Source organism: Poromitra crassiceps (assembly GCF_964638095.1).
Source record: "Poromitra crassiceps genome assembly, chromosome: 27".
In the NCBI taxonomy this organism is placed as follows: Eukaryota; Metazoa; Chordata; class Actinopteri; order Beryciformes; family Melamphaidae; genus Poromitra; species Poromitra crassiceps.
In genome coordinates, this window is record NC_139650.1 from 11,137,057 (window position 1) to 11,163,628 (window position 26,572).

At 43.4% G+C, this 26,572-nt stretch overlaps 1 protein-coding gene across 2 annotated transcripts in view; it reads left to right on the forward strand.

Moving 5' to 3' along the window:
* LOC310799009 (cytochrome P450 3A30-like) overlaps positions 1–26,572 on the forward strand; it is a 39,298-nt gene that overhangs the window by 10,102 nt on the left and 2,624 nt on the right. The window contains exons 3-11 of one of the 2 annotated variants that reach the window (XM_083661581.1): positions 16,773–16,818; positions 20,327–20,423; positions 21,137–21,186; positions 24,230–24,329; positions 24,984–25,103; positions 25,272–25,357; positions 25,442–25,584; positions 25,682–25,806; positions 25,928–26,003. In XM_083661581.1, the coding sequence (XP_083517707.1) occupies positions 24,276–24,329; positions 24,984–25,103; positions 25,272–25,357; positions 25,442–25,584; positions 25,682–25,806; positions 25,928–26,003 (604 nt within the window). In that variant the 5' untranslated portion in view covers positions 16,773–16,818; positions 20,327–20,423; positions 21,137–21,186; positions 24,230–24,275. Of the gene's footprint in view, positions 1–16,687; positions 16,819–20,326; positions 20,424–21,136; positions 21,187–24,229; positions 24,330–24,983; positions 25,104–25,271; positions 25,358–25,441; positions 25,585–25,681; positions 25,807–25,927; positions 26,004–26,572 lie in introns of those variants that run through there. The other variant, XM_083661580.1, reaches the window with a different exon arrangement.

Here is a 26,572-nt window from a genome sequence, read left to right on the forward strand (position 1 = left end):
GTCATAACGTTATAATTGACCTTCACCCAATAGGCTACTTGACTTTACTGAGTAGATGAATGCATCATAATGTAACTCAATGCACCCTAACGAGGAGCTGACAGCAGCTCAGTTTCAAGTTGTAACTCACATTACTTGACATAGTAACTTGTATAATATTACCAAAATCATATTGGTGTTATATTAAGTCAAGTCAAATTTATTTATATAGCACTTTTCATACACAAAGGCAATTCAAGGTGCTTTACAAAAAAATAATTGAAAAAACAAGCAGCAAAGCAATGCATATATAAAAAAAAACACAGAATATACTCAAATTAACAAGCATGAAACATTATTTCTGTTTTAAATAAGTTACAAGGCATTCTTCAGTATTATTATTACATGTACAGTCCATTTGTTGGAAATGTACAGGATTTTTTTTTTTTTTAATTACAGGCCGAATACAGGTTTATTCTGCCGGGCTGGAGAGAGGCAGTAGTTTAGTAGCAGTTAAAGGCAAGAGTAAACATAAAGGTCTTTAGCTTGGATTTAAAAATAGGCAGAGTAGGGGCAGATCTAATGTGTTCAGGGAGTTTGTTCCAGTTATGAGAGGCTGTGTTACTGCTAAAAGTAATATATTACCTGTAATGTGTTACTTTTGTAATGTGTTTCCCCCGAACACTGGTTACACAGTACATACAACAAGATATGTTTGCCTGTTAGCATATGCTTTCATATCATAAAATACTTTGTCAGAGATAGTAATGACTTATATCCTTTATATCTTTCTCCATGAAACAGAGAGACACCAACAGACCAAAATGCCACCGCTCTCTGCAGTGTGGGACATCTTTCAGTCAGTCAGGTGACCTAAAAACACATCAACGCATTCACACTGGAGAGAAGCCATTCTCCTGTGACCAATGTGGGAGGAGCTTCAGTCACTCAAGTGACCTAACAACACATCAACGCATTCACACTGGAGAGAAGCCATTCTCCTGTGACCAATGTGGGAGGAGCTTCAGTCTCTCAAGTCACCTAAAAACACATCAACGCATTCACACTGGAGAGAAGCCATTCTCCTGTGACCAATGTGGGAGGAGCTTCAGCCACTCAAGTCTCCTAAAAACACATCAACGCATTCACACTGGAGAGAAGCCATTCTCCTGTGACCAATGTGGGAGGAGCTTCAGTCAGTTAACTAACCTAAATAAACATCAACGCATTCACACTGGAGAGAAGCCATTCTCCTGTGACCAATGTGGGAGGAGCTTCAGCCACTCAAGTCACCTAAAAACACATCAACGCATTCACACTGGAGAGAAGCCATTCTCCTGTGACCAATGTGGGAGGAGCTTCAGTCGGTTAACTAACAGAACAAGACATCAACGCATTCACACTGGAGAGAAGCCATTCTCCTGTGACCAATGTGGGAGGAGCTTCAGTCACTCAAGTGACCTAAAAACACATCAACGCATTCACACTGGAGAGAAGCCGTACTCCTGTGACCAATGTGGGAGGAGCTTCAGTCAGTCACATGACCTAAAGACACATAAACGCATTCACACTGGAGAGAAGCCATTCTCCTGTGACCAATGTGGGAGGAGCTTCAGTCTCTCAAGGAACCTAAAAACACATCAACGTATTCACACTGGAGAGAAGCCATTCTCCTGTGACCAATGTGGAAGCAGCTTCAGCCAATCAAGGAACCTAAAAACACATCAACGCATTCACACTGGAGAGAAGCCATTCACCTGTGACCAATGTGGGAGGAGCTTCAGTCTCTCAAGGAACCTAAAAACACATCAACGCATTCACACTGGAGAGAAGCCATTCACCTGTGACCAATGTGGGAGGAGCTTCAGTCTCTCAAGGAACCTAAAAACACATCAACGCATTCACACTGGAGAGAAGCCATACTGGTGTGAACTATGTCCGAGAATGTTCAGTCGATCAAGTCAACTAACAAGACATCAACGCATTCACACTGGAGAGAAGCCGTACTCCTGTGACCAATGTGTGGGCAGGTTCACTCTCTCAAGTGACCTAGCAGAACATCAACAACACATTCACAGAAAGTGTTCGGGCTAGCCTCATGCATTCACACTGGAGAGAAGCCATAATGGTGTGACGGGGTATAAGACAAACTTCACTTAAAGGGACAGCTCACCCTAAAATCCAAAATACATATTTTCCCTCTCACCTGTAGTGCTATTTATCCACCTAGATCGTTTTTGTGTTAGTTGCCTGAGTTTTGGAGATATCAACCCTAAAGATTTCTGCCTTCCCTCAAATACAATGGAACTGGATGGCACTCGGCTTGTGGTGGTCGAAGTGACAAAAACATACATTTGAAAAACTCAACAGCAATATGTCTCTTAACACTTTGAGTGCCACGGCCCTTGGGCAAAAGGTTGCTTGCTGTGCCACATAGGCCGCAATGCATTTTAAAACAGTCATATAATTTCTTTAATAATTACTATGTAAACACTGAACACGCACAAATAACGATGAGACTCTCTTCTATCACCTGCAAAAAAAAGTTTATTGATCCCATTTTCCGTTCTTTAGTTATGAGCCGGAGAAGATAGCTTGATTGAAGCAAAAACACCCCTTTTTTTCTACGAGCTGAGATAATGAGCCTTTTGTGAAATTAAACATTTCAAGCACATCACTGACTCTGAAGCTAATTTTCTGATGTCTGGGTCTGTCTGGGTGAAGTGTATGCTGCTCTGCGTGCTCCCCCCCCCCCCCCCCCCCTCAACTGCACACGCCTCCTGGGTGTGTCTTATGTGTCTGTTGGCTCTCAGTCTCTGCTGAGTTTGCTGCGCACACACAGTGAATGGTGCGCGACATCCAGCCTTTTGGTTCCGTGTGTGTTTGTCACGGGCTCGCATGCTTCCAGTTCGGAATAATAAGGCTGATTATGCGAATGTGCTGTTGCAGCGTACACGGAGGTGCTCAGTTGTGACAGCGGATGCTGCTGCTCGGGGCACAGCTGGCGTTGTGCTCGTTGTGCTTCATGCACGTCGATGCATACGGACGGATGCGATGCGATTTCCTCCTTTTCCCCAGTGACTATTTCTGTGTGTTTGGCTCCTTTTTCTCTGATCAGGAGAGTGCTGTCGCCACCTAATGGGTTTGTAAAATAGGTTATCGACCTCCAATAGCTACAATATTGTTAGAGGCGACGTAAGAAGCTTAGATCGACACCCCCCCGTCAAAAAAACAATTTGGAGTTACTGACGCCATCTGGCGTCGCTGGCACTCTACGGTAAATTTCTAATGACGCCATATGGCGTCGCTGGCACTCAATGTGTTAACAGAAATCATGACCCGGTTATTCAAGATAATCCACAAACCTTGTTGTATGCAGTTTCATGTAGGAACTATTTTCTTTAGACCGAACTACACCCACTAGCTACTAGTTAGTAGGGGTGGGGGAAAAAATCGATTCACCTAAGTATCGCGATTTTTAATGTCACGATTTTTTGGATCGATCTTTTTATTCCAGAATCGATAATCGCAAATTAAATTTTTTTTTTTTTTTTTTTTTTTTTTTTTGGGTGCTTGCAGTCAGGCCACTCACTGAACAGCAGGCCAGGCGCCGCCTACTGGTTTACTAGTGGTTTTTAGGGATGTCAACGGTTAACCGTTAATCGATTAACCGTCGCTAACGTCGTTAACTCATTCAGTGCCAGCCACTTTTGGAGAACGGATGCTCCCAGTGCCAGAGTTTTCAGAGCGTTTTCAGTGATTTCTCGAGGCCCACAGAATATTGTGTGATATTACTATGTAAACACCGAACACGCACAAGAACGAGCTGGCTCTATTGTATCATCAGCAAAAAAAAGTTTATTGATACCATTTTCCGTTCTTTAGTTATGAGCCGGAGAAGATAGGTTGTTTTCAGCGTTTTCAGGCTTTTCAAATTATTAGCTGAGATAATCCGCCTTTTGTGAAATGCAGCATTTCAAGCACATTCACTGAGTCTGAAGATAATATTTTCTGATGTAGTGACGTAGTTGTTGTGTGATGCCCTGCGTGCACCACCCCCCTCCCCCCCTCCCCCCGTAAACTCCTCCCCACACTGCACACAGCCTCACGCAACCATTATATTTTCGGAGTGTGCGTTTGTGTGCTGCTGTCGGCTCTCAGCGCCACAGCAGGGAAGAGCCAACCCGGATTGCTGAATGGTTTGGCGTCAGGGGCTGCTTTCCTGGCTGCTAATCGGTTGGAGAAACTATACAGACAGACAGACAGACAGACAGGGACAGAGGGGCTCAGTTGTGAGCGCGGATTGACTCCTGTTCGGAGCCAATGTCAGCTCCCGCGACAGAGCAAATGGCTCTGGGAGCATGCATCGGGTTGTCTTTGATCCACGGCTTTTAGGCTGTTTCTCGGACCTGTCTCTAATCTGGACTGCACCGAGCAAGCACTGTCGCCACCTAATGAGTCCGTAAAATAGGTTATACACCTCCAATAGCTACTATAGTTGTACAGGAGCTGCGGAAGGCTTTGATCGACGTCCCACCGTCAAAAAACGCATTGGACGTCGAAGGACGTCCGTGGCATTCTACGTCACTATTTAATTGGACGTCGAAGGACGTCCATGGCATTCAATGAGTTAATATTTTTTTTTTTTTTTTTTTTTTTTTTTTTTAGTTTCCTTGCAGATTTTGCACAGTGTTTTGCATCATGCAACTATTTTGTTCAAATTTTGTTCAATTGTTGGCAGCAAATCGAAATAGGCTATATTTTGTTTAAGTTTTTATGCTGCAAAAGACAGTAGGCCTAATGTGAAAAAATCAAAAGAAATAACAGATTGTTGTTGTTGTAATGTTTACATAAACAGGAAATAAAGCTCTCAAAAATATATTTCCATGTCATCCATATAAGAGCCAGAATGATTTTGGAATGATTACCTGATCAAAATGTGGCAATAAACTTATAAATTTCAGCAAAGCCAACAAAAAATAAAGGCATAATTCTAACACAAAAAGCATTAACATTTCAGCATCTAAATAGACACGCCTTGTTTGGGCATGAGCTCATTGAGTAAATAGACAATTTTTTTTTTTTTTTTTTTTAATATTAAAAAATTATGAAACCCTTGTACCCTGCTGGTCCACCCAGCCGGTGCGAAGCAATAATCGCGTAAGTGTAATTTGGAAAATCCTGGAGCGAAAAGTGTAAGATTAAGCACAGGTTGTTTTTATGGTTTATTATGGTAATTCACGTTGAAAAAATTAGAAAAACATCGTCGTGGCACCCAGAAACTCAAATACTCCTTAAACGTCTGCTGGGGTCCACCGGCACGCCCATTGACTCCCATTAAAACCGCCTTTTTGAGACCTCCAGGAAATTCTTACAAAATTAATGTATTTAATTTTTTTCAGCGGGCATCCTGTACCAAATACCTTGAAATTTGACCTTAATATCTAACCTTCGGGTTTATTGAACATTTGGTTGAGTTACAAGGCTTCAATTCCATTGCATAGTTTTCCCATTGACTTCAATGTTAATTTTGCAAAAAAAAAAAAAAAAAAAATCGACTCCCAGCCACTTTCCCCAAAAATAATTATTTTTCTGATCTTACACCTCTCAGTTCGACTCAAGACATCAAATTTGTAGTTTCTATTGTGTTTGCCCCCCCCCGCTATTTCCCCAGCACATCACACAGCACAGCACAGCAACCAATTACATGGAGATTTACATGAAAAGTACCCTGCAGTTATCAATCATGGAAAAATGGTCATATGACCTGGGAACGCGGATTTTCCGGTGCAAACTAATTATTTGAAGCTTGGCCCTTATTTGATTCCATAGGATGAAGCTCATTTGCGTTTCTTGTGAAAATAGCTGGAAGTCGAAAATGGGCAGTTTCATGTTTTTTTTTGTAAAACTTACCTTAGTTGAAACTACATCGTATCTCCGCGCCCGTTCGTTATAGAGACTCATGACGAGCATTTTCGGAATCGGCATCAAAAAGTGACTCTAGATGTGTAATCTTGTCGCGATCATTGCCGTTCTAAGAGGTTTCAATGACTTCCGCGTTGAGACAGGCAAAAGCTGCGAGGCGCAGCGGGCCACAGTAACATCCGATGCCCACGAAGGAGCGCCTTGGGCGGCGGAGGCGGTCAGAGCGTCATCCATGGAGGCCAGTTCTGTGCTCCCTCACTCATGGCCTAAATGGTGTCGCTCAAGCGTGTGTTTTGAGCAGGATGTTCAACTACGCATATGAGGTGGGAGGAATGGAATCAGGAACGGATATGGATCGATAAAAAATAAGAAAATACTTACTTATAAATATAAAAAACAAGTACTAATATCAAGATCCATGAAAGTTAAAAAAATGCAAATTTGCAATTCTCAAAAGATGGAAGCTGGGATAAAGTAATTCCTCCGCCAAAAATGTCATCAATCCATAGCTATGATAATCCCACCACAGCGCCACCAGGTGGCATTCATGGGAAGGGAAAAAAATAATATTTTGTGTTTTCTACTGAAAATTTTATTGTACAGAAAATACAGTAAACTGGCATTTGAGGGGTTAAAATTCAGTGAGCATGAAATGTTGATATGAGGTATGAGAGATGAAGTTACCAATGGATAAGAATCAATAAAAAATAAAAAAATAATTAATTAAGACTATCAAAAATAAGAATTAATATCAAGGTCCATGTACATGGACCAGCAGACGTTTAAGGATTATCGGGTTAGCAGGGTACCGATAGGTTAATCGATTATTAGCGTCGGTTAATCGAAAGTGAAATTAACCGAAAATTGACATCCCTAGTGGTTTTATTACTTTATTAGTTAGTCTGAAGTAATAATTACACTTCAGGGTTAAAGTGGGTGCATCTCATTGTAAAATTGGACTTCAAACGGCCCAAATCTGGCTTCAAACGGCCCAAATTTCACGCGCGTTGGCCCATATCGGCCTGGCCTGCTTGGTATCTAATGCCCGGCCTGAATTATGATCCCAGTCCGCCCCTGTTTTTAACTATATCGCCCAGCCCTACTCATGATATATAATATACAGTCTCTAGTGTATGATTCAACTTTTCCCATGTTCTAATCTAGTGTAAAAAAGCAAACAAACTGAAAAAAGAAAAGAAAAAAATAAACAAATCGCAATAAATCGTAATATCGAATCGCAATAATCGTAGAATCGCAATACTTAAGAATCGCAATATAAATCGAATCGGCACCCAAGAATCGTGATAGTATCGAATCGGGAGATAAGTGAATCGCCACAGCCCTACTACGTAGTTAGTTCCTACATGAAACTGCTCACAACTAGGTCTGTGTTATCTTGGATAACCGGGTCATTATTTCTGGAAAGAGACATTGCTGTTGAGTTTTTCAAATGTATGTTTTTGCCATTTTGAGCAGCACAAGCCGAGTGCAATCCAGTTCCATTGTATTGTAGAAAAGGCAGAACTCTCTACGCCTGATATCTCCAAAACTCAGCAACTCACACCAAAACGATGTCGATGGATAAATAGCACTACATGTAAGAGGAAAAACATGTCATTTTGGATTTTAGGGTGAGCTGTCCCTTTAAGCACTATCACACGAGAGGGAGGGCTGTTGTACAGTGATATCGTCACGGCTACGATTCGTTCGTAGGCACGAGGGCGCAGCCTGAGTGCCGAAGATAATCACAGCCGTGACGATGTTAGAGTACAAACAGCACGACCTCGAGTGTGATATTGCTTTTATACAACAGTTGTACAGATGTAAACAAAGTAGGGATGTCAATTTTCGGTTAATTTCACTTTCGATTAACCGACGCTAATAATCGATTAACCTATCGGTTAATTCATAATTTTTTAATATTAAAAAAAAAAAAAAAAAAAATGATTTTTTTTTTTTTTTTTTTTTGTGTGTGTCTATTTACTCAATGAACTCATGCCCAAACAAGGCGTGTCTATTTAGATGCTGAAATGTTAATGCTTTTTGTGTTAGAAATTCTAACACAAAAAGCATTAACATTTCAGCATCTAAATAGACACGCCTTGTTTGGGCATGAGCTCATTGAGTAAATAGACCAAAAAAAAAAAAAAAAAAAAATTTTTTTTTTTTTTTTTTTTTTTTAAATATTAACTGATAGACCGACAGCAATAACCGAACAACGACGTTAGCGACGGTTAATCGATTAACGGTTAACCGTTGACATCCCTAAAACAAAGCTATTCATCAAGAAATAATCACATTTTAAAGTAATTTGAGACAACAGATGCTTTCTGTGTTATTTGTCTCCGCCAATAAAAAATAGTTCCCTTAGGAGTGCACTACCAGGAGTTGCCAAGCAATAACAGGTGAACTTGCTGCCCGCAGTTTCCAGAATGACTTCAGCTTACCGATCATAATTAAGGTCAAATGTATCCATATCGCTGTCCTAGTGTCTCCATATGTCTCCATATCGCTGTCTTTACTAGTGTCTCCATATCGCTGTCCCTACTAGTGCGTAAATATCCTTGTTGCTATACTGTTTTAATGGAAATTGAATATGTCTAGAAATAAACCTATTATCCTTTGTCAAAGTCAGATTCTTCACATACACCATTCCAGTTATAAATCATTAAATCATTTCTAAATGCAACTATAGATTTGTCAGTTCTGCTTCTCTTGTATTTTATTTCCTTAATTAAACTTCTTCCTATAATCACATTCATGAATTGAAAAGACAGGCAGGTGATCGCTGATGTCGTTCATTAATAATCCACTCAGTGTTGTTTTCCATAATGGTTTGTGAATATATTGTCAGTCAGGGTGGCACAGTGGGATGTTATTTGAATCAGCTGTGCCACCGTTTCTGAAGGCAAGACACCCACGTAAAACAAACAACGTTTTTTATGTACCTCAGCACTCAAGACCTCAACAGACAGTCATACACGGATTCAAGAAAAAGGTCTAACCAAACATGAAAAGACAAATTGGAAGCTGGCATTCTTGATACAGTATTGCCATACTGTAGTAGTTTGAAATGTGACGCTTTTATAATACAGTAGGTGGCGGTAATGCAACACATGGATGCCAACTGCCATAAAACCTAAAAGAAGAAGAAGCAAAAGGGGAAGAAAGAAGTGGTGTGCTTGTTGACCAGCTCCGTTCTATGAACGAATATAAAACTTCCGGTTTACTTCCGGTTTGCGGAGCTAGCGAATATAAGACCTCCGGTTACCTTCAGAGTAAAAGCGGCGTAATCATGTTTTTAAAATTCATAGAAAAATGGTTAGTTGGCAGATTAAAACAATAAACAAAGCATCTAAACGAAGGTATACAATACACATTATGTTTCTGTTTAACACCAACTGTTTTAATAACATTGAGAACGCTCTTCTCAGTATGTAAATGGATAAAACCTGTTCACTGGAGTGCTAGCCTTTACAAATTGGACACTGTACACCCCTGTGTCGAAAGTGGCAGCACAAACGATATATATATGTGTGTGTGTGTGTGTGTGTGTGTGTGTGTGTGTGTGTGTGTGTGTGTGTGTGTGTGTGTGTGTGTGTGTGTGTGTGTGTGTGTGTGTGTGTGTGTGTGTGTGTGTGCGCATTGTATTTTATATCATTTTCCAAGCCATACTCGGTGCATATTGCAAGGAGCTGCTGAAGACCAGCGCTACTCGGGCTGAGGACGGCCAAGTCATCTGCGTACATCAGATGGTTCACCAATGTAACGCCAATCATGCACCCAGTCTTACAGGCGTTCAGTCTCTTGGACAGGTCGTCAACATAAAGATTGAACAGAACAGGGGACAAAATCCCTCCCTGCCTGACCCCATTGCTTACCCTAAATGGGCCAGATACACTATCTCCCCATTTCACCTGCATAGTTTGGTTGGCATACCAGTACACTAGAATCCTTACCAAGTATCCAGGCACACCTCTTTCTCTCAACTTTGTAAATAGTTTACAGTGGTTAACCCGATCAAAGGCTTTGGAAGCATCAATAAAACATATAAACACAGATGACTTCAGGCCTTTGTATTTGTTCACAATCTCCTTCAGTGCATAAACACACAGGTCAGTGCCATGTTTGGCTTTAAAACCAAACTGGTTATCTGTGGAGTGGATACACTCATTGATTTTATCCAAGATAATTAATTCAAGGACTTTAGATAGGATGCTAGCAAGAGCTATAGGCCTGTAGTTATCTAGGCTACTTATTTTTCCACTTTTGTCCTTGACAACAGGTACTAATAAGACAGAATTGACACGCTGAAGAAGGCCGTTAGGCTGAAACGTCCGCGTGTGTGCTGTACCTGGTGTCAAGCTGGAATAAACTAAACGAAAGGACATTTTTGTGTGCTGGCTCTCTCTCTCCTACTAATAAGACAGAAAGCATTGAGTCAGGCAACAGGCCATGGACCATAAACCCAGTAAAGCATAAAGAGAGAAGAGGAGCTGTTCTCAGACTGGCATATTTGAGGTGTTCGGCTGAAGAGCCAATGATGACAGACTTCAAAACAGTTTACAGTTTTCTGATATACTACTGATGTTCTAATGATACAAAGCTGGTTGAAAATGGGCGGAGTGTTCCTTTAAATGAAAAAGTGTTAGCTTCCCCCTCTCACCTGCCTCATGACCATGTTTAAGGTCATGATGTGAGAACGGTGGCCTTAGTGCTACTTTGACCTGCATTCACTTGCGGCTTACTCTCCCTAATTAATGCCACTATGTATGTTAATACCATCATTGCTCATCCCAATAGCTTAGAATAGTTGCCACTATTATAGGTGGCTGGCATCTCTCAAACACTGAGCATGCGACTGACTCCAATCACCCACATTTAACACACTTTAAAACACTTTTAAACACTATTCTCATTTGATCAAGAAATATAACTGACCATATATAACTGATCTTCCCAGAAGAAAGCCTCATTAGGCTGAAACATCTGTATTATACTGCTGTGCGTCATTAAATTAACTCTAAACTAGATTGTGAGTTCTGCCATTCTGTATATAGGCCTATGCAATTTCTGTACAGACTGTTTCTCATATTTTTTTATATAATACCTTTTTGGTTTTGTCTCTGTGTGTGTGTGTGTGTGTGTGTGTGTGTGTGTGTGTGTGTGTGTGTGTGTGTGTATGTATGTATGTATGTATGTGTGTGTGTGTGTGTGTGTGTGTGTGTGTGTGTGTGTGTGTGTGTGTGTGTGTGTGTGTGTGTGTGTGTGTGTGGGTGTGCGCTTTGGTTTGTTTGTTTGATTGAATAACTACTTGTTTGTACTGTCCAGGTATTTGTATGTGTCTGACACTGTACATGAAGTGCAAGCTATGACTGTCATACATAGTCATGTGTTTAGTCTTATTGAGTGACTGCCTATAGGCTTCCCCTCTGACACTGCCTCGTCTATCTATGTATTATGTTCACTTGTTTGTACATAAGACTATTCAATAAAAGATATTTGGAAAAAATAAAGAAACCTGATGATTGATTGATTGCTTTATTGCAGACTCATGGTCCATAGAAAAAACATACATACATAAATACATAGATACACACAAATAACATAAAAAATATACATTTCACTTTAAAAAACAACTGGTCAAATAAAGAAACATTAAAATAAATTCATATGCAGGCTTTTAAGCCAATGTGCCCTGAGACTGGACGTATATCGAGTGCAGCTCTTGACTGGGTTAGTGAGAGCCACAATTATGCTGTTTCCAGACACATCCAGAATAGTTGCCACTATTATAGGTGGCTGGCATCTCTCAAACACTGAGCATGAGACTGACTCCAATCACCCACATTTAACACACTTTAAAACACTTTTAAACACTATTCTCATTTGATCTATGGAATATTTCCCTTTAACTAACTGCTTATAAATGGCTTATAGTAGATGAACGTTCTTATAAAGTGTAACCTTTATCAGAGGGAGTATAACATTACCCCCTCTTCTACACCTGGCCCCGTGACCAGGTGACAACAGTTGCCTAATTTAGGCTACTATTGTCTCTACATAAGTGATGGGCTGTTTTTGTCTTCTCTGCCAGGGATGAAGTGACCTGTAAATGATTCAAATTAGCATTGCCCAGCTCTGATTCGCCCTCACAGGAACAAGGTGTGTCATCCAGTTTGCTTAAAATGAGTTTACTTTGCCACATTCAGGTCAGATCTCCTGGAGTAAGGTAAGACATTTGTGGCTTTCTTGTGTGTGACTACCATTGCCAAAATCTGTTGTATCTATCAAACATACTGGCATATTTTGGTGTCAGGTATTTCTTCATTCAATTTGCATGTTGGCTAACAGTACAGATATTCTGCTCATGTCAGAAACTGGCCTACAGCAAATGTCTAATTTCTGTGCTATGGAGAAAGGTGAAACACAATAATACTTTTTTGTTTATATATTTCTCACATTCTAACACATAGCAACCATTGGTTATGCACATACATTATTTATTTTTGTTTCAGAAAAGAGAAAAATATTACATTTAGATTAACATTTAGGTTTCAGATGTCATTACGGTAACACTTTCTATGAAGGGCATGTCTATAAGCCATTATCACAAGGCATTATAATGCATTTATAAGGCTTTATAAGACTTGTTATTGTTATAAAGCCTTATGAATTTGCTCATAATGCTTTATAGACATTTTGTACTTTTTACTAATGTTTCTTGTGTGTGTGGCGATAACACCGTCCAATGACCATCATCAATAAGCAGGTTTCCAGCAGCAACTTTTGTTAGTGGGGCCACTCAAATATTCATATTTCTTCTTATTTCTTCTTATTTTTCACAGTGATGGCATCTTACGGAAAGCGTCACAAAGTCCAGCAGTGGCCACGGTCAAAGATCACAGGCAAGTGTCATCGGACACTCATTCCATCGGAGGATGTGATCAAGGAGAAAGAGGTGGGATATTTGGTCTCATAGGCATGGCTAGGAAAATTAACAATAGTCAATTTCAATATTTGAAAGTTAAAAAATGCTAATATGGGTCTGACTTGAACTTACTTTCAATGTGTTGTTTCAATGTTATTATTGTTATTGTCATTATAACATGTCTTTATACAGTTGTCAACAGCAAGAGTCACAAATCCTCTCCTGAATGATGTGATGATGTGTTGTGTGCCACTCATATTGTCATTTCTGGACAAATATTGAACACTGTACACCCCTGTGTCGTTGCATTCAAAATGGGTCTTGACTGTTTTTTTTTGTGCACAGTTCGTCCTGGTGATTGGAGACTCCCACCTACGCTCTCTGGTCGATGGTGTTGTGGACATGCCATCCGGCAGGCTGACGTTTGGCTTCATGTCAACTCCATCTGGAGATGCTGATGACCTCAGAAAGGAGATATGCCATGCTAGAGACCTGCCTTGCCCACCTGATGTTGTCTGCATCCTGGCACCAAGCAACAACCTGACGTCAAGTCTCACAATCGACCCATGCTGCCAAAGCGTTCGAGGGTCTTCTTCGCACAGCTTTGTACAAGTGGCCAAAGGTATACAATCACATCTACTGAAATGTGACCACATACATAACGTCTCTTTCTGTGCAGACTGTTATATATATATATATATATATATATCTCTTTATTGTTTATTTGAGCAGGGACAGTACACAATAAACATATTGCACCAGAGATAGCTAAGAGCTAATTTGCATCTGTAGTCCCTGCGCCGCACATAGTACATATCAAATACAGAAATAAAAGAAAATCCTAGTGTCTAAACAATCAATATACATGGTATATATATATATATATATATATATATATATATATATATATATTATTTATATATATTTTATTTTTGTTTTTGTTTTATAGGTCTTTGTTCTGGACTTCCCCCTCCGTCGGTTTGATGTTGAGGATAAGGACATATGCCTGGAGTACCAACAACACCTGAAGCCTTACAGTACTTTGCATTGCACGGTAGAAGTACGGGTATCACATTTAGATATGAATGTTATCACAGATGTCCCAACTTCATACCACAAAATGATGGCAACAGCTGTGGTATTTTCACTTGTTTGTTTTCCAAAGCCGTTCTGTTTGATGTGAGCCTCAACACTTTCGAAAGCGAGAGTGGAAAGCGAGAGTGTTTTATGTATGAGTTGTCAGAGGGAAAGTTACTTCTCGGAGTACATAGTTTAAGCATGTACTGGCTTACCTTGGACAAACTACCTAAAAGGCTCTGTTGTGTCTATGTTGTAGGAGAACGGCACAAATGGAGGATGCAAGGGACCCCAACCGACATTTTCAAAAGACACCAGGAGGGAACGTCATTTTGGCTTTGTTTACTTTTTACTTTGGATTTTTTTTTTTAAGTCTTTGTATATTTTGGACATATGTATTTTTCATTAGTTAATAGGATCTTTGCTGTAGACTGATCCTTGCACATTTTTGAATTGCTCTTTTGTTTATTCAGATGCTTTGAACTTTTACAGTAATGTGTTTCTTTCATTATTGATATGTCAGTATTTTTGCATTACTCTATGTATAATAATGTGATACATTGAGTATCCACTTCATTCACATAACCCTGTCTATTGATATATTATGCTCTTTTGCATGTCACTCAGTTAATAGGCTGCCTATAGCCCACACCATGTGTCATAGCAAAACAGTATCAATACAATATCTGTATACCGGTACTTGTGAAATTGTACATATCAGAAAATTCAACAAATCAGATCAGGAATATGATTCAGAGTATGCACTGCATTATCACAACCCTGTCTGTTGGTATATAGAAAACAGAGTTTGTTTTATTTTGTATTCATTTGACTGTGCTATTTATTTTTAATTGATTAAATCTTTCTGTTTCAAATAGAAATGTATATTTTCTGTGCATATACATAGGCAATAGCTTCTGGGTGGGTTTGACGGCCTGGCATGGTTGTTTTTACCCCTCCCCAGGTTAGCTGACAGTGTGATGTCACAGAGGAGGTCTATCAGAGCGCGTGCATACATCGTTTGTGCTGCCACTAGGGGTGTACAGTGTTCAATAATAGTCCAGAAATGACAATATGAGTGACCTCTGGGCTCTGGGTGGGTTTGACGGCCTGGCATGGTTGTTTTTACCCCTCCCCAGGTTAGCTGACAGTGTGATGTCACAGAGGAGGTCTATCAGAGCGCGTGCATACATCGTTTGTGCTGCCACTAGGGGTGTACAGTGTTCAATAATAGTCCAGAAATGACAATATGAGTGACCTCTGGGCTCTGGGTGGGTTTGACGGCCTGGCATGGTTGTTTTTACCCCTCCCCAGGTTAGCTGACAGTGTGATGTCACAGAGGAGGTCTATCAGAGCGCGTGCATACATCGTTTGTGCTGCCACTAGGGGTGTACAGTGTTCAATAATAGTCCAGAAATGACAATATGAGTGACCTCTGGGCTCTGGGTGGGTTTGACGGCCTGGCATGGTTGTTTTTACCCCTCCCCAGGTTAGCTGACAGTGTGATGTCACAGAGGAGGTCTATCAGAGCGCGTGCATACATCGTTTGTGCTGCCACTAGGGGTGTACAGTGTTCAATAATAGTCCAGAAATGACAATATGAGTGACCTCTGGGCTCTGGGTGGGTTTGACGGCCTGGCATGGTTGTTTTTACCCCTCCCCAGGTTAGCTGACAGTGTGATGTCACAGAGGAGGTCTATCAGAGCGCGTGCATACATCGTTTGTGCTGCCACTAGGGGTGTACAGTGTTCAATAATAGTCCAGAAATGACAATATGAGTGACCTCTGGGCTCTGGGTGGGTTTGACGGCCTGGCATGGTTGTTTTTACCCCTCCCCAGGTTAGCTGACACTGTGATGTCACAGAGGAGGTCTATCAGAGCGCGTGCATACATCGTTTGTGCTGCCACTAGGGGTGTACAGTGTTCAATAATAGTCCAGAAATGACAATATGAGTGACCTCTGGGCTCTGGGTGGGTTTGACGGCCTGGCATGGTTGTTTTTACCCCTCCCCAGGTTAGCTGACAGTGTGATGTCACAGAGGAGGTCTATCAGAGCGCGTGCATACATCGTTTGTGCTGCCACTAGGGGTGTACAGTGTTCAATAATAGTCCAGAAATGACAATATGAGTGACCTCTGGGCTCTGGATGGGTTTGACGGCCTGGCATGGTTGTTTTTACCCCTCCCCAGGTTAGCTGACAGTGTGATGTCACAGAGGAGGTCTATCAGAGCGCGTGCATACATCGTTTGTGCTGCCACTAGGGGTGTACAGTGTTCAATAATAGTCCAGAAATGACAATATGAGTGACCTCTGGGCTCTGGGTGGGTTTGACGGCCTGGCATGGTTGTTTTTACCCCTCCCCAGGTTAGCTGACAGTGTGATGTCACAGAGGAGGTCTATCAGAGCGCGTATATGTTTGGCAAGCTCCCACTTTGAACACAAACCTGTCCAGTGTCCAATTTGTAAAGGCTATGCACTCCAGTGAACAGCTTTTATCTATTAAGATAATGAGAAGAACGTTCTCAATGTTATTGAAACAGTTATTGTCATACATAAACATCATTTGTATTATATAGCTTCATTTAAATGCTTAGTTTATTAGTTTAATGTGGAAAATAATGATTTTTCAATCGCCCCTGTCTGCTCTATAATTGTGCAGAATCGTTCTTTTACTTTGAAATTTTTTGAAAAATCTCACCGGAACTTCTTATATTCGCTAGCTCTTATATTCGCTCACAGAACACAGGTCTCCCCTCCCACCCCCGGGTGTTGAGACGAAACTGCTTGCCTTGTTCTCAATGATTTCCTCAAGATCGGCACAACACCAAAACCAGAATGTTTTTCTTGTCTCTTTTTTCAGCAGCCACCTGGACTCTCCTGGTTCTCTGTCTCTCTCTACTGTTAGTGTGAGTATAGTTTATTTCATCATTTAATTGGCAGTTTCTCTGACACTTCTCAAAGTTGTGAGTAGTCATACTTTAATTGGCAGTTTCTTACACTTCTCATAAGCTACTAGGTTGTCTATTTCATTCATCTTTGTTCACTATAAGCTGTGTCTTACTGTATCTGTCATATTCATATTTGTCTCTCAAGCCGTTACGTTAGACGTTACCTACTGAGCACATCATTTTCATAATGGAAAATAAAGGAGATTGAGCTTCAAAACAGTCATTTTAGGGCATGTACTTCATATGTGTTTGTCTATGTATATATGTGTGTGTGTGTGTGTGTGTGTGTGTGTGTGTGTGTGTGTGTGTGTGTGTGTGTGTGTGTGTGTGTGTGTGTGTGTGTGTGTGTTCAAGATTCAAGATTTTTATTGTCACTCCATGGTACAAGTATCACGTGTGAAATTCTTGTGCTGTGGACTCCGTTTACAACATAGTACAAATGTAGGCATATGAGTGCAAAAACAACAAGAGACACAACAAGCAATAAGGCAGTATAGTGATAAGACAAGTCAGAGACAGTGGCATATTCACTGCACATAGGTGCACATGTCCTGTGCATACTTTAGCCGTGCTTAAACATTTTAAATTCGGCGTATTTGACATATAGGTGCAAATAGCATATTCCTTATTAAACATACAATTAAACTCTGCGTTTTAAATTCGGCGTATTTGACATACGGGTGCAAATAGCATATTCCTTATTAAACATACAATTAAACGTTAGACATACGTAATGGTAGCAGCTACAGTACGGCTACTACACTATTTGTGTATGTTAAGGAGTCTCGTGGCCTGCGGGAAGAAACTGTTCCTCAAGCGATTTGTGCGTGCTTTTGGAACCCTGTATCTTCTCTCTGAGGGTTGCAGGGAGAACAGGCTGTTGTGGGGATGGTTTGTGTCTTTGATGATCTTCAGGGACCTCCTGAGGCACCGCTGTTTATACAGTTCATGCAGATCTGGCAACTCACATCCTGTTACGTGCTGGGCCACGCGTCTCACTCTCCGTAGCGCCCTGCGGTCCATGGTGGTACAGTTCCCGTACCAGGTGGTGAAGCAGCCAGTCAGCAGGCTTTCAATGGTGCCTCTGTAGAAGTCCGTGAGGATTTCTGGCCTTAGCCCAAATTTCTTCAGGCGCCTGAGTCCATGTATTCGCTGTTGGGCCTTTTTGACAACAGTGGCGGTGTGGCCGGCCCAAGTCAGGTCCTGGTGGATGTTGACTCCCAGGTACTTGAAGCTGTCCACCCTTTCCACCACTGCCGTTGATGGTGATTGGGGGGTGTGTGCCCCCCCCCCCCCCCCCTCCTGTAGTCTACAATGATCTCCTTTGTCTTGGAGACGTTCAGAGAGAGGTGGTTGTCCTGGCACCATTGTTCCAGGGCCCCCACCTCCTCTCTGTAGGCCGTCTCGTCGCACCCCGAGATCAGCCCCACGACCGCTGTGTCGTCTGCAAACTTCACGATGGTGTTCGAAGTTTGAGTCGCCACGCAGTCGTGGGTGTAGAGGTCGTACCAGAAGGGGCTGGAGACGCACCCCTGGGGCGCTCCTATGCTGATGGTCAGTGGTGAGGAGGTGAGGTTGCCCACCCTCACCACCTGGCGGCGGTCTGTCAGGAAATCCAGGATCCAGTCGCACATTGCTGTGTTTAGTCCCAGATCCTTGAGTTTGTGTACCAGCCTGGAGGGTACTATGGTGTTGAATGCTGAGCTGTAGTCCACGAACAGCATTCTTACATAGGTGTCCTTCCCCTCCAGGTGGGACAGGGCGGTGTGGAGCACGTGTGCTACTGCATCCGCTGTGCTCCTGTTGGGGCGGTATGCAAATTGTAGCGGGTCGTGGTCCGGGGGGAGGTGGGAATGGGGGGGGGTGGGGGTGCTGAGGGGTGGGGGGGAGGAAGGGGGGGGGGAGAGGAGGAGGGGTGGTGGGGGGTCGGAGAGGGGGAGGGGTGATGGGGGGGGGGGGGAGAGGAGGAGAGGTGATGGGGGGGGGAGAGGTGGGGGGGAGGAGAGGAGGGTGGGGAGGGGAGGAGGAGGGAGGGGGGGGTGATGTGGGGGAGGAGAGGGGGAGAGGGGTGGGAGAGGAGGAGGGGAGGAGGGGAGGCGCTCTGGCAGAGGGGTCGAACCTAGCGTAGAATGCGTTGAGTTCGTCCGGTAGGGTGGGTGACGTGCTGGGGTTCTGTCGTTTCACCTCTTTGAAGTCTGTGGCAGCATGGAGCCCTCTCCACAGGTGTTTGGGGTTGTTAGTGTCCAATTTTGACTCCAGCTGCCTTCCATAATCTCTCCGTGCTATTTTTATAGCGGTCCGGAGGGCATATTGTGCCTGCTTGTATTGGTCTGTTGTGCCAGAGCTGAAGGCGGTGGTCCTGTCGTGAAGGGCAGCCCTGACGTCGCTGTTGACCCAGGGCTTTGAACTCCTCCCACACCACTTGGTCAAAGCAGTCCCTCAGGATGTCGTCTGATTGGTCTGACCAGCAGTGGGCGGTTCGGAATGCTGGGGGTTGTTTTTTTAGTTTTTGTTGGTACCTGGGTACTAGTAGAATGGAGGCGTGGTCCGATTTGCCGAAAGGGGGGGCGAGGGACGGCTTTGTAGCCATGTCGGATATTTGAGTAACATTTGTCCAGTGTGTTACTGCCTCGCGTGGGGAAGTGAATGTGCTGGTACAACGTGTGCATTCTACCTCTCAGGTTTGCCCTGTTAAAATCCCCAGTCACCACCAGGGCCATTTCGGGTTGTTTTGTCTCCTGTGCGCTGATGGCGCGTTGCAGCTCTTTCAGTGCGACAGTCACGTTCGCTTGTGGAGGAACGTATACACCCATGATGGTGACTGACGTGAATTCCCTCGGACTCCAGAACGGCACGCATTGTACCATTACATATTCAAGATCTGCTGAGCAGTGTTTCCCAATGTCTGTGGTGTTTATACACCAGTTTTCATTAATCATTAGACAGACGCCTCCGCCTTTCATTTTCCCGGATCGTTCATCTCTGTCTGCTCTGAATACATTGAATCCTGGTAGAGTGATAGAATGATCCGTTGTATCAGGGGTGAGCCAGGTTTCAGTCAGACATAAAACGTTACATCGCGCTATGTCTTTTTGGAATTGTGCTCGCGCTCTTAATTCACATAGCTTATTCTCCAAAGATTGGACATTTGCCAGTAAGACGCTGGGTAACGGGGGCTTGTTGGCGCGCCTTCTTAGGCGGGCGAGTATGCCACCTCTCCTACGTCTTTTCCGTTGGTATTTTATAAGTTTAGTGTGTGTGTGTGTGTGTGTGTGTGTGTGTGTGTGTGTGTGTGTGTGTGTACACAATACATACATACATAGCCTGTGGTTCATTGTCCATATAATTTAACTGGAGATAGTGTGTTTCTGCCATATATATATATATATATATATATATATATATATATATATATATATATATATATATACATCAACAAGGGTAATTCCTTCTTTTTGTCATATAGGTATGGCATTTGGCCATATAACTTCTTCAAAAAGCTGGGAATTCCTGGACCAAGACCACTACCGTTTGTGGGAAATATACTGCATAGTGTACGCAAAGTAAGTGATCATAAATCTCATTTGTTTTGGGTCTCCTTAATTCCTCCCCATATTCTACTCCCAAATATCAGTGTTGCCTGTTTGTGTGCGCGGTTGGACAGTAAAATATTGGGAGACACATCCGTCAGTTAGGCTGGCTCACACAACTTGAAGTAGCACTTCACTTTAAAACAGTCACATTTGTTAGGTATAGCTGTTCAATTACAGGCGCCTCGTTAATCCCAAATGTCAGCTATTTCATGATGAGGTCTGTTTCATTTTTGACATTGAGGTGACATTGACTTTGAGATGTGGCATAGAGTCACACTAGTGTGTTTAGGGTCCACCTGTGTTTCCTCCTCCTGTAATTATTACCCAATTGTTCTTTCTTCTTACCACCCTGATGAGGAGAGATGTCTGATGTTTGTATGATGTTTCCTCTTTTTTAAATCCATCAAAAATAAGAGCATTATTTGCACCAAGGCTGCGGATGTTTTGAGATCTGAGGATGTTAAGATTTTCTGGTTTAGGATTATAAGGTTTTTCCTCATTAGGACAGAAGTCCATCCTTACTCAACTGATATGGAGACGTAAAGTGAAAGAAAACATTCCTTTTACTGTACACACAGTCAGTCCCCGTTATAAGGCCCTGTTATCTACAATGTAGCTTAATAACTGTTGGTTTGGTTTTACGTCACTGTAGCCTTTGACACTGTTTCTGAAATTCCTTGTAGGGACTCCGCTTTGACTATGATTGCCAAAGCAAGTATGGTGACGTCTGGGGGTAAGTTGTCGCTTAATTCTGGCTTCTGGGTGAACTACTGATGGTGATGTTCCTTGAGTCATCCAGTCATATACTATAAAAGGAAAAGTCCTTATAATTAAATTAAAGATCATTCCACTGCTAATATAATTTTACTGCTATAAAGGCCAAGAACCAATTTATCAATTCAAAGTGCACTGCAGTAAATTCATTGGTCATAAAAAAAACGAACTAATCACCAAGCATACTGTTTTATACATTTGATCAAGAGCTCTGACAATCAATTTGAGAAATAAGTTACCTTTATCAACTCATATCTCTGTTAAGATCACATTTGAGATCACAAGTGAGGTCTCCAGACCATAGTTCAAGCAGAATTAAGGCCACTCACGCGTAATCCGATCTCAACGTGGTCAAAAAATCCTAGTATGACGTCTGCTATGACGCCAAACATGACGTCAGTTAATCCTCATATATATAGCAAGGGTTCTACGTCACCTCTCTCTCTCTGGCCGATCATAGCAGCAGCAGCCCACGGCAGTCCATCTCCCTTGAAGCCGGCCTCCGAAGCGTTGTTTTGCACCAGATCCGCAGACCGAATCAGCACCCACAAGCCTTCTCTACCCGTGGATATTCCCATTCCTGGCATGTCGAGTTCAGTCATCGGTCCCCTGTCCCGGACCGGCCACGGAGCGTACTTGCCTTCCGAGGTGTCTGACGAAGACGTTGGCGAAGCGACCGGACCACAGGCTGCCAGCATAGCCCCCCGCGCGCCACTGCGACGGCCCCGGTAGGAGAGCAGAAGACGAAGCGCCGCGCCGCGGACGCCCAAGAACGCGTGCGAGCGTGCCGGAGGGAGAGGCCGATCGGCGCGGACGTGCGAGAGGCCGCGGGCGAAGACCAGTAGAGGCAGCCGCCCCGAGAGCCGGGAGCCGCTGGGGAAATGCAGGCCGCGGGGCCGCCGCGAGACGCCACGTACTTCCTGGTCGCACTGACCTCCAGGCCGCCGGGCAGATTCACGGTGATTGACGGGAAGCGGCTTGGAGAAGCGCTGAAGCCGGAGCGCCGTGGCATCTCGGGCACTCTGGGCAGACCGAAAGGTCCATGGGGCGAACGGTTCATTCTGGCGGCAACAGCTGAAATGTAGTGCAACCTGCTTTCCCTTCCAAATCCAGCGACGTAAAATAATCCATTCACGAAAAGAATAAGCACTCCCAGGAATTCATGGACGATAAAAGTTTAACGTTACATGCAGTCAAGCAGAAAGTCGCACTCGGCAGTAAAACTCGCATCCATGTAACATTAATCCATCGGGTGTCCTGTTCTTTCTGTCACGAAGACTATAATCCGACTCCATTGGCCAGTGGCGCTGCTCTTGAGGCAGAGGAGGGCGCCTGCATGGGCTAGGAGATCCCCCCCCCGTGGGGGATCGGGAGTCAAGACTCGTTGGTGGTGGACTGGGGAGGTGGGTGGGGCAAAACAACGCTTCGGAGGCCGGCTTCAAGGGAGATGGACTGCCGTGGGCTGCTGCTGCTATGATCGGCCAGAGAGAGAGAGGTGACGTAGAACCCTTGCTATATATATGAGGATTAACTGACGTCATGTTTGACGTCATAGCAGACGTCATACTAGGATTTTTTGACCACGTTGAGATCGGATTACGCGTGAGTGGCCTTCTGCTTGAACTATGGTCTGGAGACCTCACTTCAATCAGGAGAGGCCAGTTGGTAGGATTAGACAAACTTTATTTAGCAATCGGCGTGCATGGCAAATGCTTTGGCGCTTGACTCCATTGGCCAGTGGCGCTGCTCTTGAGGCAGAGGAGGGCGCCTGCATGGGCTAGGAGATCCCCCAAAAGGAAGATCTGATTACCGGAGGTTAATTGAGATCTGCAGGCGCCAGTAGTTGATTGCACTATTCCGGCCTTCGACCTTTTTAGCGACTTACAGCTATTTGCGGCTGGCGCTCCCAACTCGGTCGGGCACCTCGCGATAGCGCTTCCCAGCTTGGCCTACCTGGCCGCCTTGGCGCTTCGCGATCGTACTTTCCGGCCTTCGACCTTTTTTAGCGACTTACAGCTATTTGCGGCTGGCGCTCCCAACTTGGTCGGGCCTTCGATCTTGCTTTTCCTGCCTTCGACCTTTTTAGCGACTTAGAGCTATTTGCGGCTGGCGCTCCCAACTCGGTCGGGCACCTCGCGATAGCGCTTCCCAGCTTAGCCTACCTGGCCGCCTTGGCGCTTCACGATTGTACTTTTCCTGCCTTCGACCTTTTTAGCGACTTACAGCTATTTGCGGCTGGCGCTCCCAACTTGGTCGGGCCTTCGATCTTGCTTTTCCTGCCTTCAACCTTTTTAGCGACTTACAGCTATTTGCGGCTGGCGCTCCCAACTCGGTCGGGCACCTCGCGATAGCGCTTCCCAGCTTAGCCTACCTGGCCGCCTTGGCGCTTCACGATTGTACTTTTCCTGCCTTCGACCTTTTTAGCGACTTACAGCTATTTGCGGCTGGCGCTCCCAACTCGGTCGGGCACCTCGCGATAGCGCTTCCCAGCTTAGCCTACCTGGCCGCCTTGGCGCTTCGCTATTGTACTTTTCCGGCCTTCGACCTTTTAGCGGCTAACGGCTATTTGCGGCCGGCGCTCCCAACTCGGTCGGGCCTTCGATCTTGGTACATTAGAATTTAGCTTGGCGCTTCCCGGCTTGGCCTACTTGGCTGCCTTGGCGCGACTACCCTGACTTTCTGCTCTCTCTTTCTCTTTCCCCCCCCAAAAATGAGCCGGGGAGTTTACTTGCACCGGTCAATGTCTTGGTTCTTAGGAGTTTATAGGCCATCATTAAACATGATGGCATGTGTGTGACTGTGAAGAGTTATTTGCGCCACAGAAAGCCGAAGGACATTTTCTCTCCTCTGAAATGGTTGACAGAGCTCTGGATGCAAGGGCAGAAAAATAGGTTCAATGTCGAACCAAATCCAGTGTTTTGAGTTGAGATCTTTTCATCTCATTCTATTTTTTAATCAGTGGGTGATATTTTATTCTGTGACATCTTTGTCTTTATGTGCAGAGTGTTTGAGGGACGTAAACCAGTCTTATTCGTGGCAGACCCTGAGATGATTAAAGACATTATGGTGAAGGAGTGCTACTCAGTGTTTACCAACCGCAGGGTAAGAGAGCCATCACATGCCAGTAAAGTATGTGCTGTGTGCTTGTGTTGTGGACTAGGCTAGTGTCCTGATATTACATTACATACATATTGCAGGGTATTTGAAACATTGCAAGGTATCATATTCAGTACCGTGAATATTTGCAAAATAATATATAGAATATAATCTGTTTTCTTCTAAAATGTCACAATGTGTTTGCTATTTAGTTATTGTTGTGTAATACACTGCTTATTTGCGGCTTGAGTGCAAGTTACATTTATACATTTATAGTTACTTTTATGCAGCCCAGAAACAAACGTTGGGGGGGTCACGTCACGTGCAGCACACATAGATGGTGAAGGAAATTAAAAAGACACGCAAGTTAAAGATGATACTAGAGAAGCAGATGTTTTGGGACTAGTTACACGCAATTGCTTTACATAAATACTATTTATCAAAATGGGAATTTGAAGAGGGATCAGTATCACCGCAGGGTGCGTTTTGTGTCTTCACTGTTTAAACCAAGCCTGAGTTACAATTATTTAATGCTCTGTTTATAGTTACTAGAAATTGAGCATGCTCCGGGCATAGCGCCCCCCGCTGGCTCGTCGGCTGAACTGGCAATCTAACATTCAGTCAGTGGTCTTTCACCCTTCATTGTACTCATGTTCACAGGAGGATTTTATTGCCCTGGCAGGGCCTATGGCAGATGCAATTACAAATGTTAAAGACGAAAAGTGGAAAAGAATTCGCAGTACTGTATCTCCGTGCTTCACCAGCGGCAGGATGAAACAGGTACTCATCATACCGGTATCTGGAGCTCAATAGACAACAAAACTGCATCACTTTGGCACGTACATACACAAATTGCGGAGACCCTCATCGTAGCAAAGTACATGTTTAATTTAATATCACACGTGACGTTAAAGTACAACGCCCCCCCCCCCCCTTTTTTTTTTACAGGTCTTTCCCATTGTAGAGCGCTGTGCAAACCGACTCATTAGGAGCCTAGGACAAAGAAACTTGGAGGAATCTGTCGATATTAAAGTGTACGTAGCCAGCCTGTTACACACAACCGTATGATGACATTGTTCGTCAGGTCAAGAAATGATCATCAAATCATTTTGTCGTAGGTTCGTGGCGCCCTACAGTTTAGATGTGGTGACCAGCGCATCCTTCAGCGTTGACGCGGACTCCGTGAACAATCCCGATGATCCTCTCATTGTTCATCTCAAGAAGATTTTCAATTTCAGAATGTGGCCTTTTATGGTATTATGTATGTATTCTTGATTATTCAAGGCAGCATTTTGGTACCACTAGTAAATGTGCATTTGGTCGATAAAAACTCAAATAACACTTTATTCTCCTTTCAGTCTTTCTCCCCTTCCTGAGCCGTCTGTTTAAGCTCTTGGACTATCAAATGCTCGCCCGAGCCAGTGTGGATTTCTTCTACGACATTATTAAGGGGTTTAAAGAACAGCATTGTGCAGATGAATCCGTAAGCTTTTCATCTATTCCAACTGCATAGACATGACAGAACAAGCAATGAATTGCAAGCTACAGCCACAAAAATCTGATCTTTACTCACACCTTCGAATGAATCCGACTGTGCGATCTAGAGTCGAGCAGACTTCCTTCAGGTGATGATTCAGAACGAGATCCCAGAGATGCAAAATGCTGAGCAGCCAAGTAAAGGTATGACACTTTCATCATCATCATCATGTTCATGATTTTGAATCTTGCTTCAGTCTTGCTTCAGTGGAAGAACGGAGACATACCTCACTTGCATCTTTTCCTTGCGTCTTAGTCCCTCCCACAGAGGAACCGTGCAAGGAGACAGGGAACATAATAATAATAATTCATTTATTTTATATAGCGCTTTTCCAGACCCAAAGACGCTTAACAGAGAACAAGAGACAAGCAACAGGGAACAAAAACAGGCAACAGATACAAGTAACAGGCAACAGATACAAATGACAAATGTATTTCATATAATTGACTTCCAAAGTTTGGTCAACTGTCCACTTTCAGCCTCCTCGTGTCAAACTCTGCACAGACATCATTCTGCGCAGTGAAGCTCAAACATCCACCTGTAGGAATAAGAAGAAAGAAATATTTTTTTTACTTTACGGGGTCTTTAAATTAAAATTTGAAATATTTAAAAGGCTATAGCTTCAGTGTCTGTACTGTAGATCATAGGAACACAATTCCTTGATTGCTGGATTCCTTTCCTATCCATATAGGCCACTCCCAGTTCTGCCCAT